Source organism: Cinclus cinclus, chromosome 16 (genome assembly GCF_963662255.1).
Source record: "Cinclus cinclus chromosome 16, bCinCin1.1, whole genome shotgun sequence".
NCBI classification, from domain to species: Eukaryota; Metazoa; Chordata; class Aves; order Passeriformes; family Cinclidae; genus Cinclus; species Cinclus cinclus.
This window is the reverse complement of record NC_085061.1, coordinates 3,871,073-3,892,687: the sequence shown is the minus strand read 5'-3', so window position 1 is coordinate 3,892,687 and position 21,615 is coordinate 3,871,073. Positions and strand designations below refer to the sequence as shown.

General features: G+C 39.8%; 1 protein-coding gene across 1 annotated transcript in view; it reads left to right on the top strand.

Annotated features, from left to right (window-relative positions):
• SDK1 (sidekick cell adhesion molecule 1) overlaps positions 1 to 21,615 on the top strand; it is a 384,821-nt gene that overhangs the window by 171,919 nt on the left and 191,287 nt on the right. The window contains exon 5 of the mRNA XM_062503303.1: positions 11,378 to 11,511. Coding sequence (XP_062359287.1) covers positions 11,378 to 11,511 — 134 coding nt within the window. The remainder of the gene's footprint in view (positions 1 to 11,377; positions 11,512 to 21,615) is intronic.

Sequence of the window (21,615 nt, the reverse complement as noted above, 5' to 3'; positions counted from 1 at the left end):
TTTTTCTGATTATTTTGCATGATTGAATAAGGGCTTCAGTATAATCAAATATATATTTTATCTCTTAATTATTGGGTTAAGAATATATGGGATAAAACTGGACATTGATCTCCCCATCCTGCATGACTTGTTCCTTATCTCCTGTTAGTTACCTCTGCTTTCAGGACTTCATTCTGAGGCTTATGTATTGTTGTTATTGGCCTCATGGATCTGGCTCTCATAAAACACTAATTTTCCCCCTTTTTGTACCATATTTTCATCTTAGGAGATAAGAGGTTAATTTTCCCATTTCCTTTAGCAAGGTAGCCTGCAGGGTTTATTTGAGCATTGTTTCTATTTTCCATCTTTTGAGTTCAGTAACAACAGGATTAAAAACTTGGAAGTTAAAAACATAGACGTCTGTCTAATTAAAGGAATTGGCTGTTGGGGCCGTATTTTTCTTTCTCATTAGCATTCTGTTCATTCTGTTTTCTTTCCCTATCTCCCTGTTCCCTACAAACTCAGCTTGTAATAAAAGTTGGTTCTTGAATGTAAAGAGCATGTTAATGCACCTGGGAAAAACATGTACAGGAAGGAATTGGATTTGTTTCAGTCTAACCTGGGCAAGATAGAATGGAATGTTCCAGTGTTTATCTTTACAGTAATAATCAAAGGCTCCTTTCAATGCTCATAAGGATTATTTAAGAAGAAAATTAAGTAAATGTATTTATTTGTTTGTTTCCAACAGAAAAACAATCTCCTATTTTAAGTTTATACCCCTGCAGCCAAGTGATAAGGGCATTTTAATGTTTTCCTGCATCTCTCTTTCCATTTTTATGTGTGGCAGGATTAGGGGAGAGCTGATGCTGCTGCTGCGTAAATGTGAGCAAGCAGAGATCCTCATTACAGGGCAAAGTGGATAAAAAGAGTCAGTAACTGAAGGTGATGGAACTGTTGTGTCTACTGGCCATTAACTGGGTAATAGAAGCTCTCCTCCAGATGAGGGGAATCGCAGGGAGCAGCATTTTGCTGCGTTGCAGGAGCAAATCCCTAAAACCTCTGCAGCAGGAATGTCTGCAAGTACAGAGATAAATACACAGAGACAGATTGTAGCAGAGACTTTGGGGGCATCAGAGGTTTTCTGTTCTGTTCCAACTCTTCTGTGGAATTACTTGCACTGGCAGGGTGTGGAGCACTCTGCTCCCAGCCCTGGAATACGAGCTGGGCTGGCATCGTGTACGCCTCTTTCCCTGGATTTGTGAGTTCTTCTGCTGTGGAACTCGGCCGAGTGTTTCTTCAGCGCTGAGAATAAAAATGCTCTGCAAAGCCTCTTGTGCCATAAAATCAAAGAAGCCACGCTGTGTCTCCTGACACTTCAGGGTTTCCTTAGCCCGCTCGGTGGGCACAGTGTTTATGGATTGTGCAGCAGATGCAAACAAGGCAGGGTTGCCCCTCATTAGAGGGACAGTGTGGTGCTTAAAGCTTCAGTATTGGGAGGGAGTTGAAGTTCTTCACTTTTTATTTTACCTCTGGGACTACTTCTAAAGTAGAAATTGCTGTCATTCCACCAGAGGACTGGCCAGATTTACTGCAGGAGCTTTGGCCTTCTGACTTCCTTAAGCTTTACAACCAGAGCTCCTGAATGTATTTCATTGCTCTAGGGCAAGGCAATTTGTGTCATTAGACTCAGAAGGCAAATATGCAGTAAGTCATACAAAAACACCTGTGTCTTGATTTCAAGTAATTTAAAAATCAGTGGAGTTGAGAGAATACCTATGTGTCCAGATTTGGCAACACCACCCACGCTGAAAGCATAAAAATCTGTTGTGGTCCTTTTATTGTGTGTCATTTACACTTGAGTTGGCCACTGAAGTGTTCTTGATGAGTTGGAGACAAGGCTGTGCAACAGGGTTTCAAGCAGAACATACAAATGGATCTCAAAAAAGAGCTTTACTTCAGAATATCTAAAACCTCTCTTCTGGGACACTTTATTTTAAAAGATTCTGAAGTTTACACTGAGGTTTCAGATGTTACTGTAGGTAGTGCTACTTTGCCTTGGACTGGGATCATCCAATGCTTAGTTACAGGTATAGTTCTTTCCATCTTCTCAGTTTCTTACATAAACCTTCTCATAACTTTGCTTTCTGCCTTTTAGAATTCTGCAGCTTTGCTACACAACAGCTTTGTGTATGTTTGGCTCATTAATTGGAAAGAAGTATTCCTCCTTTTATTTCTGAGAAATTATCCATTTGTATATTTAGACTAGTAATGTACCTCTAAATTAAAAGATAAAGTGCTATTGATAGAACAATATTTTCCAGTAATTTACTGTGCTGTTTCACACACTATTGACAGTAAATTGTGTTTGGGCAGAAACCACAACAGAAAATGCTGCTCTGATGTTAGTTTTTTTTTTCATTCCATAGTTTCCAGTGTTTGGCCTCATCTGTTTGTTCAACATTTTGTTGAATGAATCCAACCTGGCTTTGACTCTGTGTCACTTCATTACCTATTTGTGATAGAAATAAGGAGTTGCTCCTTCCTTTTAAAATTTCTGCTTGTTTCTTCTCTTTGTGTGGTTTTTATGTTTTATTGTCACTAACTTGAAATGCTTGGAGATGTTTGCTGTATGGACATTAAAAAAAGTAAATCTGTGATTGACTGTCTTGAAGTTTCTACTGCTGAATCACTGTCAGTAATGACCAGGATTTTGTGGAGTCTGGTGTTTGTTACTGAGTGCATCTATACCCAGTACAAGTGGATTCTGCTGAAGGAAGTTGTGCAGCTCCATGGAATTCTGGAGTTTGGGAAGCAGTGCTCACCTGTCTGGTGTGTTGAGCTCAGGAAATGTTAAAGGATTTGAACAACAGTGCTTTGCCTAAAGTTGTAATCAGATGCCTGACAGTCGAACTGCAATGCAAAGGGAAGTAAAAAATATTAAGATTTAGTACTTGCATAATCTTCTACATCTTTTCAGTGCCACAGGTATTAACTATTTAAGCCTCTAGATAAGTTTTTTTCTGCCTAAAAAGAAACATATACATGTGCTAGCCTTTCTTTTTCTCTTGGCAAGCAGAGACTGAAAGGCTGAATAACTCACCCAAGGCTTCATAACCCAACCTAGATTTACCTGGCTGCAGGGCCTGCTCTCAGTTTCTGCTGCACAGCAGCAGTGTGTGTCCTAACGGTGTGTGAGTAGAAATGACCTCACAAAATCCCTATTTTGATGTAGACAGCAAACCTGAGACACTGTAATAGCCCTGTATGATGGATCTGCAGCAGTAACACAAATGCTGGTCTTGGCAAACTGCAGTGCTGTACATAGATACAGTTTGCTGTTCTATCGATCCGTACCTCTAAATCTTTAATTATCTTTCATAGTAAAACTTGTCTAAATAAATTGCTGTAGTGCTGCTGTTCTCTGGCAGCAGCAGAGGTTGATGCTTGGGTCAGTGGCCACTTTTTACCATATCCTTTCTCTTTGTTTAAAGATTTGGTGCCATTAAAAAGAAGGGTAATAGATCTAAAAACTAAGGGGCTACCAGCCTGTTAGTCCTGAGGTACAAGATTCCCTCATACGAATTATGTATTTTACAGTTTTTCCTATCCCTTAGAGTCTTTATTATCACCTGGAGGAGCTGAGTGGGCAGGTTGGTGCTGTTCCTCTTGCTTGTAGAGCAAGTGTGGTATGCCTGGATATTTATTTTGCTGGTTTGAAGCTGGAGATGCATTTTTCTGGCACTAAAAGGAAACCAAAGCCTTTGGTTCATACAATAAGAAGTAGCCACTGTAGGTACTGGCTTCTTGAGGTCTTTCACATGTGGATTTCATCTTCAGTGATGAAAATCAGCTGCCATGAGGTTTGCTGGTTCCACAGACAGAGGATTGCTGTCCCTGCTCTGTGTACTCTGGAAATCAGTTTAAAATACACTCCTGTGTATTTTGCTGCTGAAGGAGTTTTTCATCTGTGAAAACTGAGCAAATACATTGCCCAGCCCAAGATTTGATTTTTTTTTTTTTTTATTTCCAAATGGTATGGCTATTTCAGTTGCTGTGATACAGATTTCCGAGTCTCCAAGACTAAACCTAACTGTGCCAAATCTTATTCTCAGCTACACCTATGTGAAAATGGAGACGGTTCTGAACAAGATATGTGTGAAATCAGGAATTAAAAAGGCAGAGATGATGCTGAGACAGATTCAGGAACCTTAATAAGGGAAAGTTGGGAGCATTTAAGTAGGCACAGTTGTGCCACATCTAAATATATGTGTTAAATATGCTGTTAAGAGGTTGAAGTTTCCTTTGTCATTGTTCCATGATCAATTATCCCTTCAGGGCATCACCCTGTGACAGGGCCATGCTGCTGCTAATTTGTTTTATAGTTAGTGCAGTTCACAGCCATGGCTTATGTACTCAGAAGAAAAACAAATGTGTCTTAGTGAAGTAATGGTATGAATATACAATATTCCATAGGAAACCTTCCACTCTTCACCACAAAGCACTAGAGCACATACCATTATACTGACATGTTTTATCAGAAATGAAGATATAATTTAATAACACAGGTTTTCCTTCCACAGTGAAGGAGAGGGGAACAAATCAGTGTTTAAAAAAACCCCACAGTACCTTAAATAATCAATTCAGGAGAACTATCATAAAGTGAAGCAATATTCACGTCTATCTCTGAAAATTGAACTATAAAATCCCAAATGATTACAAATAGTCTTTGTGCTTGCTGTCAGCGAAGTCAGCCAGCTGTGTAAATCAACAACCTATGGTACTTTTTAACTGCAATGTTTTGTTTAAATAACCCATTTGTATTAAAAAAAAAAAAAAAAATCCACTATTCTTCTTGCCCATGGCTGCCAGCAATGTCCATGGCAACAGCTGGTGACGGCACAAGTGGAGTTCAAAGTGTTGATTATACCATAAACTGGAGAGGGAAGAAAAATAGACACCCTGCTTACAAATACCTTGAATGCTGTAAGAGTTTTGTAAGAAGAGGAGGCTGGAGAAAATTGACTTATTTAATTCTGAGTCTTTGCTTTCTGTTATTGACTGAGATGTGTATTTTGTCTTGAAAGTCTGTTTTTTTTTCCTATTAGCCTGAGAAGTGCTTTTTCTGGCATTGCACATCCAGCCACACCTCGGTGTGGTACAGCAAGATAACACCAGGAGCTGGGATTTAAGTACATTCAAGTTCTTACATCAGCTGCACTAACTCTTGCTGCTTAAAATGTAATAACAACTTTTAAAAATTTAAAAACCCAAACAAAACCAAAGGAGAGAAGTTGTGTGATAATAATTAAGCTGCCTTAAGTGAGAATTGAAGCTGCTGAAAACCTGGGGAGAAGAAAAAAGCAGTTTTAACACAAATAGTTCACTTAGGAGTTATTCCTTACTTTGTTGCTGTATTCCCTTGCCTCTGGATTGGCAGCATTGTCTCTCCCTGTAAACATCTCTCTCATGATCAATTATATTGTGATTACCTTGGGTTTTGTTTTCTGGGGTTCTTAATCTCAAGTAATGGTTTGATATGGGTGCAGTTTAAAAATATTCATTTGGGATAATTCATCTGAGCATTTTTCTGGGAGTTTCTGTCTCCAAAGACCTAAAGTAAGCTTTCTGAGGGCGAGCTGCTAAGATTTTTGTAGCAAGACTCAATATTTGGTGATTCTGCTGAAATCTGAGATACTTTTTTGTAACAGTCCTGTACATACATGAAGACGCTTGTGATAAGTTCAGGTTTTTTGGGTTTTTTTTGAGTATTCTCCTGCACATCACATTCTCTGGATGATTCATTGGATCAGATGGATGGGAGAGAGGGGGAGTGGATGGTTGTCACAGTGTTTTGGTGCTGTTTGGATTCTTCTTGACTTGCCTTGACATTTAAATGCAATAGCCAGAGATGGGTGGAGGCCATGCTGGGTGACAAACAGGGTTATTTCTTAGATTTCTCAGTGACACTGCTGTTTACACACCCCCTTGTGAGGTTTGCCTGTTGCTCAGTCACTTATTCTTTTTCAAAGACAAGGTTTTGAGCTTGTTCACTGAACTGCAAACCTCTCAGTCAGTAGAGAGACTTGGAGCAGATCTCCTGCATTTGTAATTCTGATTCTGTCTTTCACAGTCTTTGGGACTTTATCAGCAGATTTAGTGAGATCTATATTCAGTCAACAAACACCAATGAAAATATTAAGCCAAGCCAAAGACAGACCCTGTGGGTTTGTACCTGCTCTCACTTTCCAGTCAGGTTGTGGATCACTGATGATTTGTCAAGTGCAGTTTTCTATCCACTTCCTTTCCAGCCTTACATTTGCTTTAGACAGACCAGATTTAGTGTAATGTGTTCATGAAGAAGCACAGGGAGTATTGTCTACAGCCTTGTTAATCCAAGGCCCTGCAAGCCCCAAAACCAGAGAATAGGGAAGCCAATTATAAAATGTGGAAATTCTGCTGTTTATCTCAATTCCTCCTGGAAATGCACCTGCTAAACCCATCAATAGCTGGGTCATTCATGGTACTGTTTGTCCTCTGCCTGGCCATTAGGACTGTCCTGGTTATTCTTGTACAACCTTGGGATGTTTCCATGACTAGAAATCCCAGTCGCTACCTAGAAACACGTACTGTGCCCTCATATATCTAGAGAAGCAATATGTGAACTGCCCTGTTTCTAAATTCAGTGTAGTTTTACTTAATATTCAGTGCCTGTGTAAGAATAAAATTGTTATTAATAGATGGTCGATTTGCAGTAACAATGTACCTGGAACCTGAATAATATCCCATGATACTGCCATCCAGTCACAGCTCTTGGTGCCCTGTCCCTGTGGAGATGCTGCTCTGCAGCAAAACACAAACATTTTTCCCTGTGATTGAGTCGTGAGAAACATGGGCTGGTTGTGAGAGACATGTATTTAAATAATTTTGATTAGTAATTCCCTCTCAGCACCAGGAGCCATGAGGGTGGTGAAATGCTGGCTGGGTTAAGCCGTGCATGCACAGGGATCCCCTGGAACAGCTGTGTGAGCAACTGCAGCAGATCCCTGATTTTCCAGGAGGGGAAACCCATGGGGGAAGTCTTGCAGTAATTACTTTATTATTACTCCGTAATCTCTCCCTTTTCTGTCAGCATCACTGTTATTCCATCCTGTCAGGGGCAAGGGGAGATTGGGCCTTGCTGTGTAGTGTGGACAAAAAGTTTTTGAAAGGGGAAGAGAGGCTCTCCAGTAAAATATGTGGTATAGAGGGATTGATAATCATGTTAGCTGGAGGTAATATGGGAAAAGAGGCTTTATGAAGGTCTTTGTACTGAAATACTGCACACTGGCTCGGGCAGATGGTGCCTTCTGAGAGAGAGCCTAATCAGGTTACTCTGATTTTCATTTTATGTTTTTATAACCCAGTATTATCTACTTTTTGTGTAATCTGGTGGACTAATAACATGACAAATATCTAACTTTGGGGAATTATCCACTTGTAGAGTAGATTTTGGTTTTTTCACATTAAAACATTATTAATCTAAATCCACCTATTTGAGATACTGAAGGGTTCATTCACAGCATTAACTCCAAAATCTTTCTCTTAATGGCCGTAAGAATGGCATCCCCTTTGAAAAGTTATCTTTACAAATAAGTCTGATTCACATCCCACTGATTTTAACAAAAGAATTCCCATAAGCTTCAGATCTAGCTTAGAGATGATTTGCAGCAGAGTTTATATATTTGGACAACTTGAAAAGGTGCAATTAAAAATGCTGGAGTGCACAGAGTCATAGAATGGTTTGGGTTGGAAGGGACCATAAAGATGATTTATTTCCTGTGCCATGGGCAGGGATGCTTTACTTTAGACCAGGTATCCAAGTGCTCAATTCTGACTGCAGTGAGTAGAAGTGAGGAAACCTCAGAAGGTGCTGTTCTGGTGTTTAGAATAATGGGCTGTAGAATGATTTGTGTCTATCACTGCTGCCTTTTCCCATCCCCTCAGTCCATAACTTTGATTAGGGGATACTGTTTAATCAAGTTTGTCATCTCAAAGGCCTCCCTTGCCTTTGCTGTGAGACCTGTCAGGTTCAGTCTCCTGCTCCTTTTGAGGTGAAGGTGCCACTGAGATGTTTTTGGAGATGATAACCTTGGATCCACTGTTACAGCCACCTCCCACTGCAGCCCTGTCTGCTGTGTTCCCAACAGGCTTCTGCTGGGCTCCAGAGAAATCCTAAAATTTCTATTAAAAAGTGTGCTTTAAAATGCTCCTTTTCATATGCTGAAGAAATCCCAGAGGATCAGTCTGCTTAGTTTGCTTGCTGGTTGCTCCTGTCTTGAGAATGTTAGATTGAGTTAAGTTCGATACTGCTTTAAAAAAGCAATATTTATATTTTTCATAAGTTCTGTGCTGGGTATGAATTACTGACAGGTCCACTCCATCTGCTGCAGTCATCTTCGTCAAATGTGCTGCTAAACTGAGCACCCAGGAATCAGATTTTCCTTGGAACATCAGAGCGGTGCTGTCAGAATTTAAAAGTTATATCAGACAATGAAAACAAACAATAAGCCAAAAAAAACCATGTTAAGCCAATTTTCAGGTGCTCTGTGCAGCTGTCGTGCAGAAAGTGGCTGCAGCCCTGCTAAGAGCTGGGGGCTGGAGCTTCAGATGGTTTAGAAACACTGGAATTAATGAGTCCTTAAAATGTGACTAATTGATTTTCCTGGTGCACGGGGCTCACACGTGATCTAAATAAAACTCCCGGACTCTGCAGCCTGGGAGGGCTCCTGGCTGGCTCCATACCTGCCTTCATTTAATGATCTCAGGATGTTCCATTTTTCACAGAACTATTAAGATATCAATAACTCGTTTGGGGAGCCTTAATTTAACTTTGACCATGTAATTGATGACCCCTAAGAGCTGCCTTCAGAAGTTGCATTATCTTCTAATTATTTTTTTCTATTCAAATTAATATCAAACTTTTATGCTTGTGTAGATTATTTTCTAAAATTTACTTTTCACTCACAAATGTTATGTTTTTCCCACACTCCAGTAAAAATTTGTATATAAAAATTAAAAAGACACACTTAATTTTCAACAATTTCCTTCATAAATACATTTTCATTTCCTTTGATTATTATAAAATGAGCTTAATGGTTTAAGTGTCAACATTTTCAGCAAATTTAATGCGGTAGTAGTAACTCTGTCCATCTCAGCAGTATTCAGGGATCATCTTTAAAACTTTGGATGCAGTTTTACCTGAATTCAAAGCAGTCTGAAATATATTTCAGTTTTTTCAGAGAGTCTTTCTAAGGCTGCTTTCTTTAGAATTAAAGTAGAAATGAGCGTGAATATAATTGTCTTGTAATATTCAATTATTAGCACTGTACTGGAATGTTATCTTTATTTGCTCTATCAAATGTCTTATTAATTGTATTTTATATCCCCACTCTGTAAATCTATCACAGTTCCTTTGATTAATTTTCTAAATCAATTAAACTAGTACAGTCTCATTGAATAACAAAAAATACTATGATTTTTTTTTTTTTAGTAGTTTTTACAATAAAAATTGCCAAGGAAGATGTAACCAGGATCTTTAGGTGATGTGTGATGACTGATTTCAGAGCTGGAAACTTAGCTTCATTTTTCAGCAGTTTTTTAAAATTCTTGTCTGGAGCAGGAGCTGGGGAGGCTCAGCCTGGAGAAAGGAGGCTCAGGAGGGACCTTCTTGCTCTGCAACTCCCTGACAGGACAAGAAGAGACAGCCTAAAGTTGCACCAGGGAAAATTTAGGTTGGAAATAAGGGAGAATTTCTACACCAGAAGAGTTCTCAAGCACTGGCACCATTGCCCAAGGCAGTGGTGGAGTCCCCATCCCTGGAGGGATTTCAAAGCTCTGAGGATGTGGCACTTGGGGACATGGTTCAGTGGTGGCCTTGGCAGGGTTGGACTCCGTGGTCTTAAAGATCTTTTCTAGCCTGAGTGGTTTTCAGATTCCATGATAGCTTTACAGAAGTTCAGGTTTCTTTGTATCAACATCAGGAAATTGAAGTGCTATGAATGAAATGCTTTGAGCACAGCTTTGTTCTCACTGTAATTTCTGATGCCCACTCTATGTATAAAAACCAGTTTGCTGCTCTAGGAATGTGTGGTTTCCGCTGTTCCTTTAAATGTGTTTTCAGAGCAAAATAGCTGTTTATTACTAAGGGTAACCACCCCATGGCAAAACAGGAGGATGGAATGCAGGGATGTTTATTATTGACTGATTAGAGCACAAATGCTTTGACTCAGTGCTGATTCTTTTTGAGCCTATTGATGTGTGAACTTGTTTCTTCCAGTATAATAATTTCATAAGTTGTTTCACCCTCATGCTCAGTGATATATCTAATAGCACAGCTGAACTCAGCATGGCTTCTAATCAAGTATTAGAAGTGAAGGAATTTTCCTCCTCCCAGCCTTACACTCTGATTTCCAAGTCTGTGCCTGTCCCAGGCTGCAGTAGATGAGCTCTTTTCTCCACAGGCTTTCCCTGGAACTTTACATTTTCTTTTATCTTTCTGCTTTTTGAGCTTCCTGTGTCCTGTTCCTCAAACCCTTGAATACTTTAATGTTTTGGTTTTTTTTCCTAGGTTAATCCTTTATCTTTTATGGTCAAGAAAAGGGCATCTAATCCATGTGAAAAGTAAAATAGCCAAGTGTGTAATGCTGCCTGTGAGGGAGTTCACAGAAACCTTTGTTATGCAGCAGCTCTAAGAACAGACTTGTGTTAGACAATGAGATTTATTGACTCCCTCAGGCCCACACCAGTTACTTACAGGGTCATGCTGTCCTACCTGCTTTGGATGAAAGGAAACTCCTCCCTTTCCACGTACAGCCATGGTCTTGTCTGTGATGAGGTGATAACTGGTGATGTCATAAATGCAGAAAGTTTACCTTTGGAGATTCTGCTGCCTTTGATTTTTACTTTTCTTGTTTCAGTGAACTGTATGTTATTCCTTGAGTGTCACTTTTTAATAGGCTGCCCTTCCCTTGTTGAGGAGGCTTTCAATAAATCTGGCTTTACAGCAGCCTGATGGTTGCCAGGATTGTAGTCACCACACCAAGATCCAGTTTGCAGCCTGGTGATCACTGGTGTAATTTGCAGTTTCTTTCATAACTTCTTATTGAAACCGCCCCTGTTTCATGTGTTGAAGTTTTTTCTGTGTGCCACCATAAGCATCTTACGTGATCTAAACAGAGCAAAGGCCTAGAGGCATCTGAGATCTTTATTTCCTGTAAGTGTATTTGAAGTGGGGCTGCTTTTGATTCTGCACCATCTTGATTTATGTGACCAGTGAATATCATATTAGGCTGTCAGATCTGAAGTGCTGTGTGGATAACGTTCTTCTGATTTCAGTGTGATCTTTCTCATCCCTAAACAGAGCCATCACTCTGGAGAACCAGCTGGTGATCCTGGGGGTGTCACTGACAGATGCAGGAGGTTACTACGTCCAGGCAGTCAATGAAAAGAACGGGGAGAACAAGACCAGTCCCTTCATTCATCTCAGTGTAGTGCGTGAGTATCCAAATTGTGGAGACTGTGCTGGCACACTGAGGCTGCAGACTGGGCTCACAAAGGCTGCCCAAATCAAAAGAGCCTTGCTAACAAAGCAAGGAGGTCAGTGTTTCCTGCTTGGTTTGGAGCACACTGAACTCTTTGTGCAAAAGAGGGACCTAAGAGAGGAGATGCCCTCCACAAATCACCCTCAAAGCCCTTTGTCTGGTGCTTTGCTTTGTGCAAGGCAGGTACATTATGATATCCCTCACTGTTTATTGTGAAGTTGTGGTTATAATTTCTTTTTAATGCAGGTGCTTATAATGTGTTGTTTTCCATTGTGCCTAAGTAAACAAGTCATCCTTCAGAGTGCAAATTTATTTATGAATCTATTCCCAGTTTATGGCATTATTTTTACCTGGGGTTATCACAGAGTCCCAGGGAAACATGCATTTCGTTGTTATTACTTATTAATTTACATTACATGGCTTGTATTAACAGCACCACTCCAGAGATATTCCATGAGTGGGATTTGCAGCAGAGCAGATGGAAAAGCTGCAGAGCTCTGGGGTCAGGGGGATGCCTGCACACTGAGTCTGCCAGGGTGCACATTCAGCAGAAATGTGCACATGCAAACTCTTGTAAAACATCCAGTAAACCTGTTTGCATGAAAAATTAATATTCTAAACATGTGAAATGGCTTGAATCCTTGTATGAGGCACTTGATAAAGGCATTATTTATGTAGCAGTGAGAAGAGAGAGCATGTTAGTACTGTGGGAATGGGGAGGTTCCTCATTTTGCTTTTGGAGACAGGTAAGAGGTGATGAAGTAAATCACTGATGACAGTGGCAGCCCTTGTGATTTGGGCTTCTAGAAGATGCAGGACTCAGCTCTAGATCAATGGCATGATGAGATGCCCCAGATCTCCTGATCTTGGATACCATTAGATTTTGGACAATCCCTGGTGGCTCATTTCCTTAAAATAGCAAACTTTGGGAGTCTGGGCTTCTGGGCAGGAAATATGGGAAACTGTTCTTGGAACTGTGCTTGTGTTTGTCAGAAGTTCATCTGAAACATTATGGTCCTGTGAAACATTTGATTTCTAAGAAAATGTCATTTTTCTGCTAAAACTCCTAATTGGGTTTCAAGGAAAGCTGTTTTTAGACAAACATGGGGAGCCTTGGTGGTGTGCTGGGATCACTGGGGGCAGCAGCTGGATGGTTTGGCAGGCAGAAGGAGACACAAACCTCTGTTTTCTTCCAGACAAGTATCTAAACTAAATGAATGGCTCAGAGGGGGTTCATGTGTGTCTTTCTGAAGTGGAAATAATATTCCAAATCCACTTGTGAATTCTGGCTGTTCTGTGGCATGTAGATTGTAAACATTATTATTTCTGACAGTATGAAGAGGTTTGCTAACACTTTAGTAATTTCATTTTTAAAGCAAATTTGTGTTGTTTGTATTATGTGACCAATAGCATACTTCCCACTTTAATTTCATGTCTTAATTAATGCTAGAAATAGTCTGTGATCATGCATGCATAACAAGTGCTATGCAAAGCAGAAGGTAATATGGGCATATGGAAAAGAAAACACTCCAAAATGCTCACAGACTTGATACCATGAATGCAAAGTCTGCCTGGAATGTGGCAAATAGGAAAGATAAAATGGATAAAAGAAAATGAAAGATGAGACAAGATGGAAAGCCAGAAATGAATTTGCTTTTAGAATTAATGTCAGCCAATGACGTTTTCAAATTGACACCTTGATACACCCAGGGTTATTAAGGCTGTGTGTGTATGTTGAAGGAAGGCACTGGCTGTAAGGCATTGGAGTCTGTAAAGAAAATTGGATTAACGTGTTTGTTCTGAACTTTGATCTGGGGAGGAACTTGTGTGATACATTGCATAGAAATGAATAAACATTTTTGGGCTGGTAACAGAAAATAATCAGGCAAAAATACAGTCCTGAAGCAATATGCAGAAAATGGTTGCTGAAAAATGACATATTTTGGAAAAGTAATAAAGAATTCAAGCAAGAGGTTGGAAACAGATTGTTAAAGGTAACACAGATGAGGAAGATACTGCATTGACTTGTCACTGTCTGAATCTTGTGGGATGTTAGGAGTGATGACACTTGTAACTTTCCATTAGGAAATGTATAAAATTTAAAAACAGTTTAATCAAAATCCAATAAACCCCAGGTAAAGTGGAATAGCCAATCTCTGTGCAAGTAGATTATATATTAATTATTGAGTACAACCTTGCTGCATGACTCAGCGTGCACACTGCCACCGTTATTGAGGGCAGGAGGAAAAAAAAAACCCTATAGATAATTCCCAGGGAAGTGATTTCTCTGAGAACAGTGTTAGGTATGCACAGCTCGTTATTCCTTGAAGGAGACCAGTGTCAGATTTGCTTCAGCCTGTAAGAAAAGCATATTTGCAGAATCATTCTAACAGCTGAGAAAGCTGTAAGCTCTCCTGTTCTGTTCCAAAGTTCAAGAATGACAGCAGGAGAAAGGTCTGGCTCTGAGCTGAGCAGAGGATGAGTTACAGGGCCTTGTATTGCAGATTAAAGTCTCTTGAATTGTAGCTGAAGGAAAATGAACTTAAGCAGGGCCTGGAAAATACACTGAATTGTCCTTCAATTAAGAGCTGTATTTGATACATGTGGTATAAAAAGATCAGAGGATGTTGAGCAAGTTTCAAAAAGCCTAAAAGCCCCAATCACATTGGGTTCTCCAGTGGGGCTCTGAGCATTAATAGTAAAGACATTTTGTTTGTTGTCAGTGTAAAGTGCAGCTCACGGAGTCCAGCAGGGTGAAGTCTCACACCCACCCATCGCCCCTGGTTGCAAACATGCAGCAAGTTGGGAAACAGCTCCCAGGGAAAGCCTGCAGGCTTGTCAGGGTTGTTTTGGCTGTGCTTGGGTTTACTTTTCCATCCTCTGAGGTTGGCCACACATGGGAAATGAAGGGAGCAGAGTGCCAGGACTTCGGAGATCGCTCAGGTTTTTGGGATATTTGGCTGTTTCAGGTACACACCTCCTGGTGCAAAGGCACTAAAGATTTATTTCCCAGTAGATCTGGTCACTCTGTGAAAAGATCCAAATATTGAGCAGTGTTTTTCCTGCACAGCTGAGTCCCCATCTTGGCTGAACACCCGTGTTCCACATGCCTGCTCGAAACCCACATGTCTGAATGTGACACGGGGTGAGGTCCACACAGCTCTGCTGGAAAACCATGGATGTTTCTTTCAAGTGGACTCATTTCCACTGATTTCAGGAGGATTAGATCATCTTTGAGGTGACAGGCTCTAGGGAAATAAGAATTATGTCCAACAGGCAGCATATTGGGAATAACGTCACATCTGAAATTAGTGTGAGGTGTCATAAATTAGTCCTAAATTTAAAATGTCTTAAAATGAGTTGAACTGTGTGCTACACTAATGAAAGTCTTGCCACTTTTTTTCCCTCTTTTTAACCATATGTCAAAGCTTTCATGTAAATAACACAAAATTTTGGCTTGGAAAATCGGAAAGTCTGAAAGTCAAGAGTTTGGCAGTGGAAATAGTAACAACGCTCGCTTTGGATTTTAACTCAAATTACTCACTCCTTGTTGAGAATTCACTATTGCTGCTTGGGGGGGTTTCAGTATTAACTCCATTGCTGGAACTTCCTAACTTGATTGGAGTTGTTTGAGAATTAATCTTATGTCTGGGCTGGTACAAGCTTTTGGGATGTAAATGCTGCTCTTCAATAACAACACTTGGAAAATCCTAAATGTTTTATTCCTGTTTCCATCTATTGAGCAATAGCGTTTGATGATGGTATCATAAATGGATCCTTAATTCTTTAGGTTTTTTCTTTCATGTGCCCATTCTCCCACAGCCACACATACCCTGCAGCGCAGATGGTCAGGTCTGTTCCTAAGGATTGTGACTTGTCACGGAATAAAGTGACATTCTTTGATCTTATGAGTGTTGGCAGGACACCTAAAGATTGAAATGTTTATTCAAGTAAGGCCATAGTAAAACCCTCACTTCCTTGAAGGCCATTCTCAGTGTAACAGCTAAATATCTCTGAATCTGCATCACAATTCTTCTGGTGGTAGTATGGAACTTTAAAATAAACAAACAAAATTCAACCAAACAAAAAAAAAACCTCAAAATCCCAATCTCAAAATGTAATGATAAAAAAAACTACCCCGGAAACACCCAAACAGAAAAAAAAAAAACAAAACTAAAAGAAATTAGTGCATGGTACTTTGCTGTTGGCTGTGTCACTTTTGCATGAAGGTTTCTTGAGGGTAAAGGGGGAGCAGGGGCGTTTAGAGCTTCTTAATGAAACCATGAGGGATTTTAGTACGTAAGCCAAGAGTTTAAGTGGGTTTATTAGAAGGGAGGGGGAGAAGACATATTCATAAGGAGCTTTTTATTGCTGTGAGGAGCTGGCTGAGCTATTCCCTGTAGGGCACTCAGCCCTTTCACTTTATGATGTGACACCACGGCCAGGCTCTGGAGCCACTTGGGAAGAAGTTGGCAAAGCCCTGGTGAGATATTTCCATTATTGACTTCAGTGCAACACTATGTGAGCACCACTGACCTAGTCCTGGGAACTTTTAACAGTGTGCTTGGCTTTTTCTGAGTCTGGTTGAAGCGTTTTATGAAAAATGTGGGCCTCAGTAAATGATTTAAATGGCTGGTTTGCAGGAGGTGGGTGTGTGTAAGCTGTTGTGACAGTTTAGATGGTCCTGCTTCAATTGGTTTTGCGGCGCTAATCGTCCGGAACTGCAATTCAGGGCCTTGCTCCTGCACCTCCTTGTTAAAGCTGTGAAATATTGAGATGTATGTCGCTCCAATAGATTTATTAGTAAATTAGACAGTCCCCAGACCTATTGGTAACACCAAGAGATACAGAGTGTTCTGCAGCCTGATGTCATTTTCTGATGCAGGCTTCGTGAAAACAGAAAACAAGATTGATGAAAATTTTAAAAACCTTGCCAGCCAGCATTTCTGAAGAGTCAAAGATAATAAAGCCAATTATCATTTAACGAAGATAAATTTTTTCCCTTGGGCAATGCTTAAAAAGAAAAGTAGTAAGGATAGAAAAAAGTTGGGGACTGAAAATTAAACTCCTGGCTTGGTTGCATTGCAATTAAAGTATGAGGGTGTTGTGTTGTTCTGCCCAGCTTTCACTTGCAACCAGAAGAATTTTATTCTGTTATGGCAGACATTGACATGAGGCTAAATCGACCCTGTTTGTCTCTACTTGGTGCTTATTTTGTTCTTCAACTTAATGTATCAAGACAAACTTTACAAAAGGCAAAAGTCCCATTTCAGGCTCACAGGGACTGATTTTACCTCGAAGTTCTTGTTTGTTTGGCTTTCTCCTATAAAGGAGGGCTCTCATGATTGCACAGACATTGAGGTCACTTTTAGTGTCTAAGAATGAAATATTCTTTATTTTGTCAGGAAAGAAAGAAGTGGAGGGGAAGTGCCCCATTACGTGTCGGTGTGTTTGAGAGGATGTTCCTCTTGACATCCTTCTGTCAGGTGTGGTAAGAAAAGTTTTCAGAAGGTTCTGAGCAGACATTTTCCTCTCTGGAAGAGAGCATTTCACTAACATGATTTTCCATATTAACCATCAGGGTTCCTTCAAGTCAGCAGATGCTGTGGATCCTTCATGGAAATGTTTGAAGCACAAAAGGCATGAATTTTTCATAGCCAGTCCCAGCTTTCAGGTGTAGGCAGGAAAAAGGAAAAAAGGAATGGGCTGGCACCCCCAGGGAGCAGATATTGCTATTCGAATTCACGCAAGCTCTATAGACTTGTCAGACTGGTTTTAGTTCATGCCAAGAGTTTTGACTTTTTAGCCTCTCTGGGTCATCACTGTGGAGGTGAATGTAGTGTTTCTGTGATGTATTTTAGTTTTTGGTGTTCTTTTGGTGAGGGGAAAAGAAAGAATATGGGATGATGTGAGATTGCATTTCTGTGCCATGACTGTACCTGATTTCCCAAGGTTGTGACCAAATACTGGGGAAGTCCAAGAGAGCAGAGCTCAGCCCTCTGTGAGCTGGTTTTGTCACTCTTCGAAAGGATCGCATTTCTTCCCCATTTCCTCAAAGGTTTTGCTCTCCCTTTGTCCAGCAGGATTTCCAGGTAGGATATCATGGTGGGGTTCCATGAGTAAATGTGAGCCTGTGGCTTTGAGGGACACTGAACAAGCCTCAGTTATCCAAGATGTTAATTTGAAGGAGTCTGTGGAAGTGTCTGGGGTCTAGCACTCAGCCCTAAGGACACATTCTGTGTAAAAGCCATCTTAAATAGCCTCATCAAATACTGTCCAAGTGTTTTTTAATTCTATTGTTGCTCTATATTCAAGGACATACAATTTAAATGGGCATTTTTTTTTTTTTTTTTTGCTTTGAGAATACAATGCAACTTACACACGTCTCAAATGCATGGTTATGTATTTAAGTCACATTTTAATAACAATAATAGCTGTAAGAAAAAGGACTAAATTGAGTTAGTGTTAAAAGATTTGGGTTTGATATAATGGAAGAAATGTTAATTTAAGCTTTATCCAGAGCTGGGTATTTCAGTGGAGGCTAATATTCTCAGTGCTATACCCTATTATCTACTGCAAAAGTGATCCTGTACTGCAGTGTAGACAGATTTTCTGTTCAGGATTCACCAGCCTTCTTGAACTCCAAATTTCATTGTTGGGTTTTTTCTAAAGCATCAGCCAGATCTCTTCCATAATTTTCTACCTTCCTTCTCCTTAAAGGAAATCTTTGCTCACTTTTAACTGCAGAGCTAGAGAAGGAAAAAGGTGAGCCAAAAAACCTTTCTGGCAGCTCAAGCTTTTTTCCTTGTTTTGTCCAAATATTCTATCAGTGTTCTTCCTGATAAATAAGAGAAATATTGGTTGGTCTCCAATTTAATCTTCCTCTGGACTATTTTTAATAAAACCTAGTGCCACACATGGTGCATCTGCTGCAGCCTCTGCCCCAGGCAAGCAAGGTCTCCTCTGCTGGTAGCTTTTGTCGTGGAAAGATGCCAAAATGAACTTTCTGTATGATTATTTCAGTCTTCCTATTAAAGAGAACTTAAACAGCCTAAATCAGCATAAAACCTATTCAAATATCTGGCACTTAATTTTCATCATATTGCATCAACAAATGTAATGAAGCTTTAAATGTGTGGTTTATGGGAAGAATAGTTATTTCCTTTTCTCCCAAGTGCAACAGAACAACTCTGTTGTTATGGGGACTCCTCACTGGCTGGTGAAACTACAGAACTGCACCCGAACTGAGTGTTGTCCCCTCAGCAGATGCACATACATTATGCATGTTGCTTTGGAAGGAAAAAAAAAAAAGGCAAATGCTGAGATTTCTGTAATCGAACTTAGTGTTTTTAACACTGCTTCTTGTTACACTTGTCTGTTTGTGAGGTTTGAGGGGCTATGGTGTCTGAGAGAGGTCTGGAATGCACACACAAACACAGGCTCCAAATCCTGGTTGTCTCCTAAACCCTTTATTTATATCTGACACATGCAATTAATCTCTCCCTATCTCTAATCACTTTTGCTATTACATTCATCGGAGTGATTTGTATCCTATCTCTGTCACTGCTCAGTAATTGATATGTGGAGATAAGGGATTCTTAGAGGACACAAACAAGGAAAAGGAAAATTGAATTTACCTTGCAATCATTTTATAAAATGTGACACCCATCAATTATACATGCCATCCAGGAAAATGCCATCTTGAACAAACGGTGATGATTTGTTGGAAGATCAGCAGAAGAGAAATGCCAGGAAACTTTTCTGGACAGAAAAGTATTGCTGGTTCAACAGACAGACTTTTCAATCTCGTTGGTCCACCTACAGTGTTTTTAAATAATACTGTAGAATTTACAAAGAAAGTATCATTTTTGATCTGTGTTTTTCTCCAGTAAATCTTGTACTAATACTTCAGAGTAGAATAAGATGAAAGGGAGCTGTTGAAATAAACCTTGTTTTGATCAGACATAAAAAGATGATGTTGGTTACTACAGATTGAATCATCTTTCATGGGCAGAAATGGTAAAATTGATAGTATAATCCAATTTCAATTTAACCACATTCTATCATGAACACATTTCTATTTAGTTTCTCTTTTTCATTTCATTTCAGTGATAAGTGAACTAATTTTCTCACTCTTGTGTAAGTACTTCATGCTCATAATTAGTTCTAATTGTTGGCATGAGAGTAGTAGCTCCTGTCCATACTTGTAAGCTTAAGCACTACTGTGGGATCTTGGAAAAGCTTTTTAATACATACTGATAATGCCATAAAAACGAGTGTATAGATGAATAATATAATAACAGTAATAGAAATCATAAAACTGAGAAGATTTAAATCAAACATTCAGTGTTGGCATCTTACTGGGCCCATCAGTCTGGCAAACACTCTTTTCCCTGGGACTGTTTATCTCTTTATCCTGTACACCCCAGATCCAGCTCCACTGCCTAAAAAAACTCCCAGAGCAGCCAGAAGCCCAGTGATTTGTGGGAATTTGTACAGGGCTTTGCATTTCAGTTCCTGTAAGGATCATAATGCTGAAGCTTTAGGAGGAACAGCTACTGGAGACTGGTGTATCAATTTACCCCTTTTGAATGTTAACTCCTGGTTTCATGTAAGTCTCCTTCTGCTGTGCCAAACTCCTGGAGTTTTCCAAGGAGCTGACTTGAAGTATTTTGCTTTGATTCCCATCTTTGCACAGTGGGATGTATTTAAAATATAACTCTCATTAATTTTAAGTTGTCAAACCCTTTTGAAGGTGCTTTTTACTGAGAAACTAAGAACCTGTAAATTACTGAAGCGAGCTTGAGCTGAAATATGCTATTTTAAGGAAAAACAAACAACTGACTCCATTTAAAGAAAAACATCCAAGAATTGGACTATGATGATCCTTGTAGGTGTCTCAACTCAGGAGAATCAATGATTCTCTGATCTGTGGCTGTGGGAGCTCTGTCCTGGTCTAAGGTGAGACCCTGGCTGGTCTTTGAGTGAGAGAAGGCAGAGATACCAAGCTCTTGCTTAAGAAAACAGTGGCAAGCATTTTATCTCTAATGAACCAGATAAATTTGCAGCATGTAGGGTATTTTGAGGGGTTTTTTATTTAGCCATAGAAGGACTCTTCAATTTGGAAAATAAATACTTTAGGAGCTATTTGAAAGGATTCTTTAAACTGCTGTGTTAGGCAAGCTTGAAATGTTTTCTAAATATAGATAAGGAATAGTAAATATGGTCAAAACAGATGTTTAGTGGGGTATGTTCTGCACCGAGTTACTGCAAAAGCCTAAATACATGCTAGAGATTCCTGCACATGCCAAAGGTCTGCGTGGCAGAGCCCTCCCAGAATCTTCACAAAAGCTAATTTTCTTCTCCAGCTTTCACAGACATATGGTTGCTTGAGGGTTATCATTTTTACAGCTCTTCATATTAAAGATGTTTTTAATTTCTTCTCAATATACATCATAAAACAGGAAAAATTAAGAAGAATGGAAAAGCCTGGGATATCTGTCTCATTCTTCTGCCAGAGAGACATAATTTGTCCAAGTAATTGTGGGAGGGCAGACAACAGCCTGGGTATGGAAAAAAATGGAAAAATAGTGATTACAACTGCAACTCAAGCACTGGAGAGAGTTAGGACAGGCAGAATTCAAGGTCACCCATACAGCTATAAATATGCTTTTTAGATTTTAGTAAGGACTTGCTATATATTTTAAAGTAATTTAGAATAATTGGTCCTTCCTACCCCATTTGTAATAGGAAGAGAAGCTCAGACCTGGCCATAACCTGGGTTGCTTCACCTGATGTATGTAAAAGCTGCATTGATTTCCTGTCCCCTTGGCTGTGCTGTGGGAGCTGTAAATTGCCAATCCAGGGTGTTTGTTATCCTTTGGTTTTGTCCTGCTTGGTTTCACATATTGTTGTGTGCAGCTGGGAGTGGTTTAGACATTGGAGCAATCCAAAATCTGATTATTTTTTTTTTTTTCCTACAGACTGTGCTATAAGGTGATGGAAATGCTTTTTTCTTTTCACGTGCAGACTTTTGTCAGCACTTACGAACCCTTAA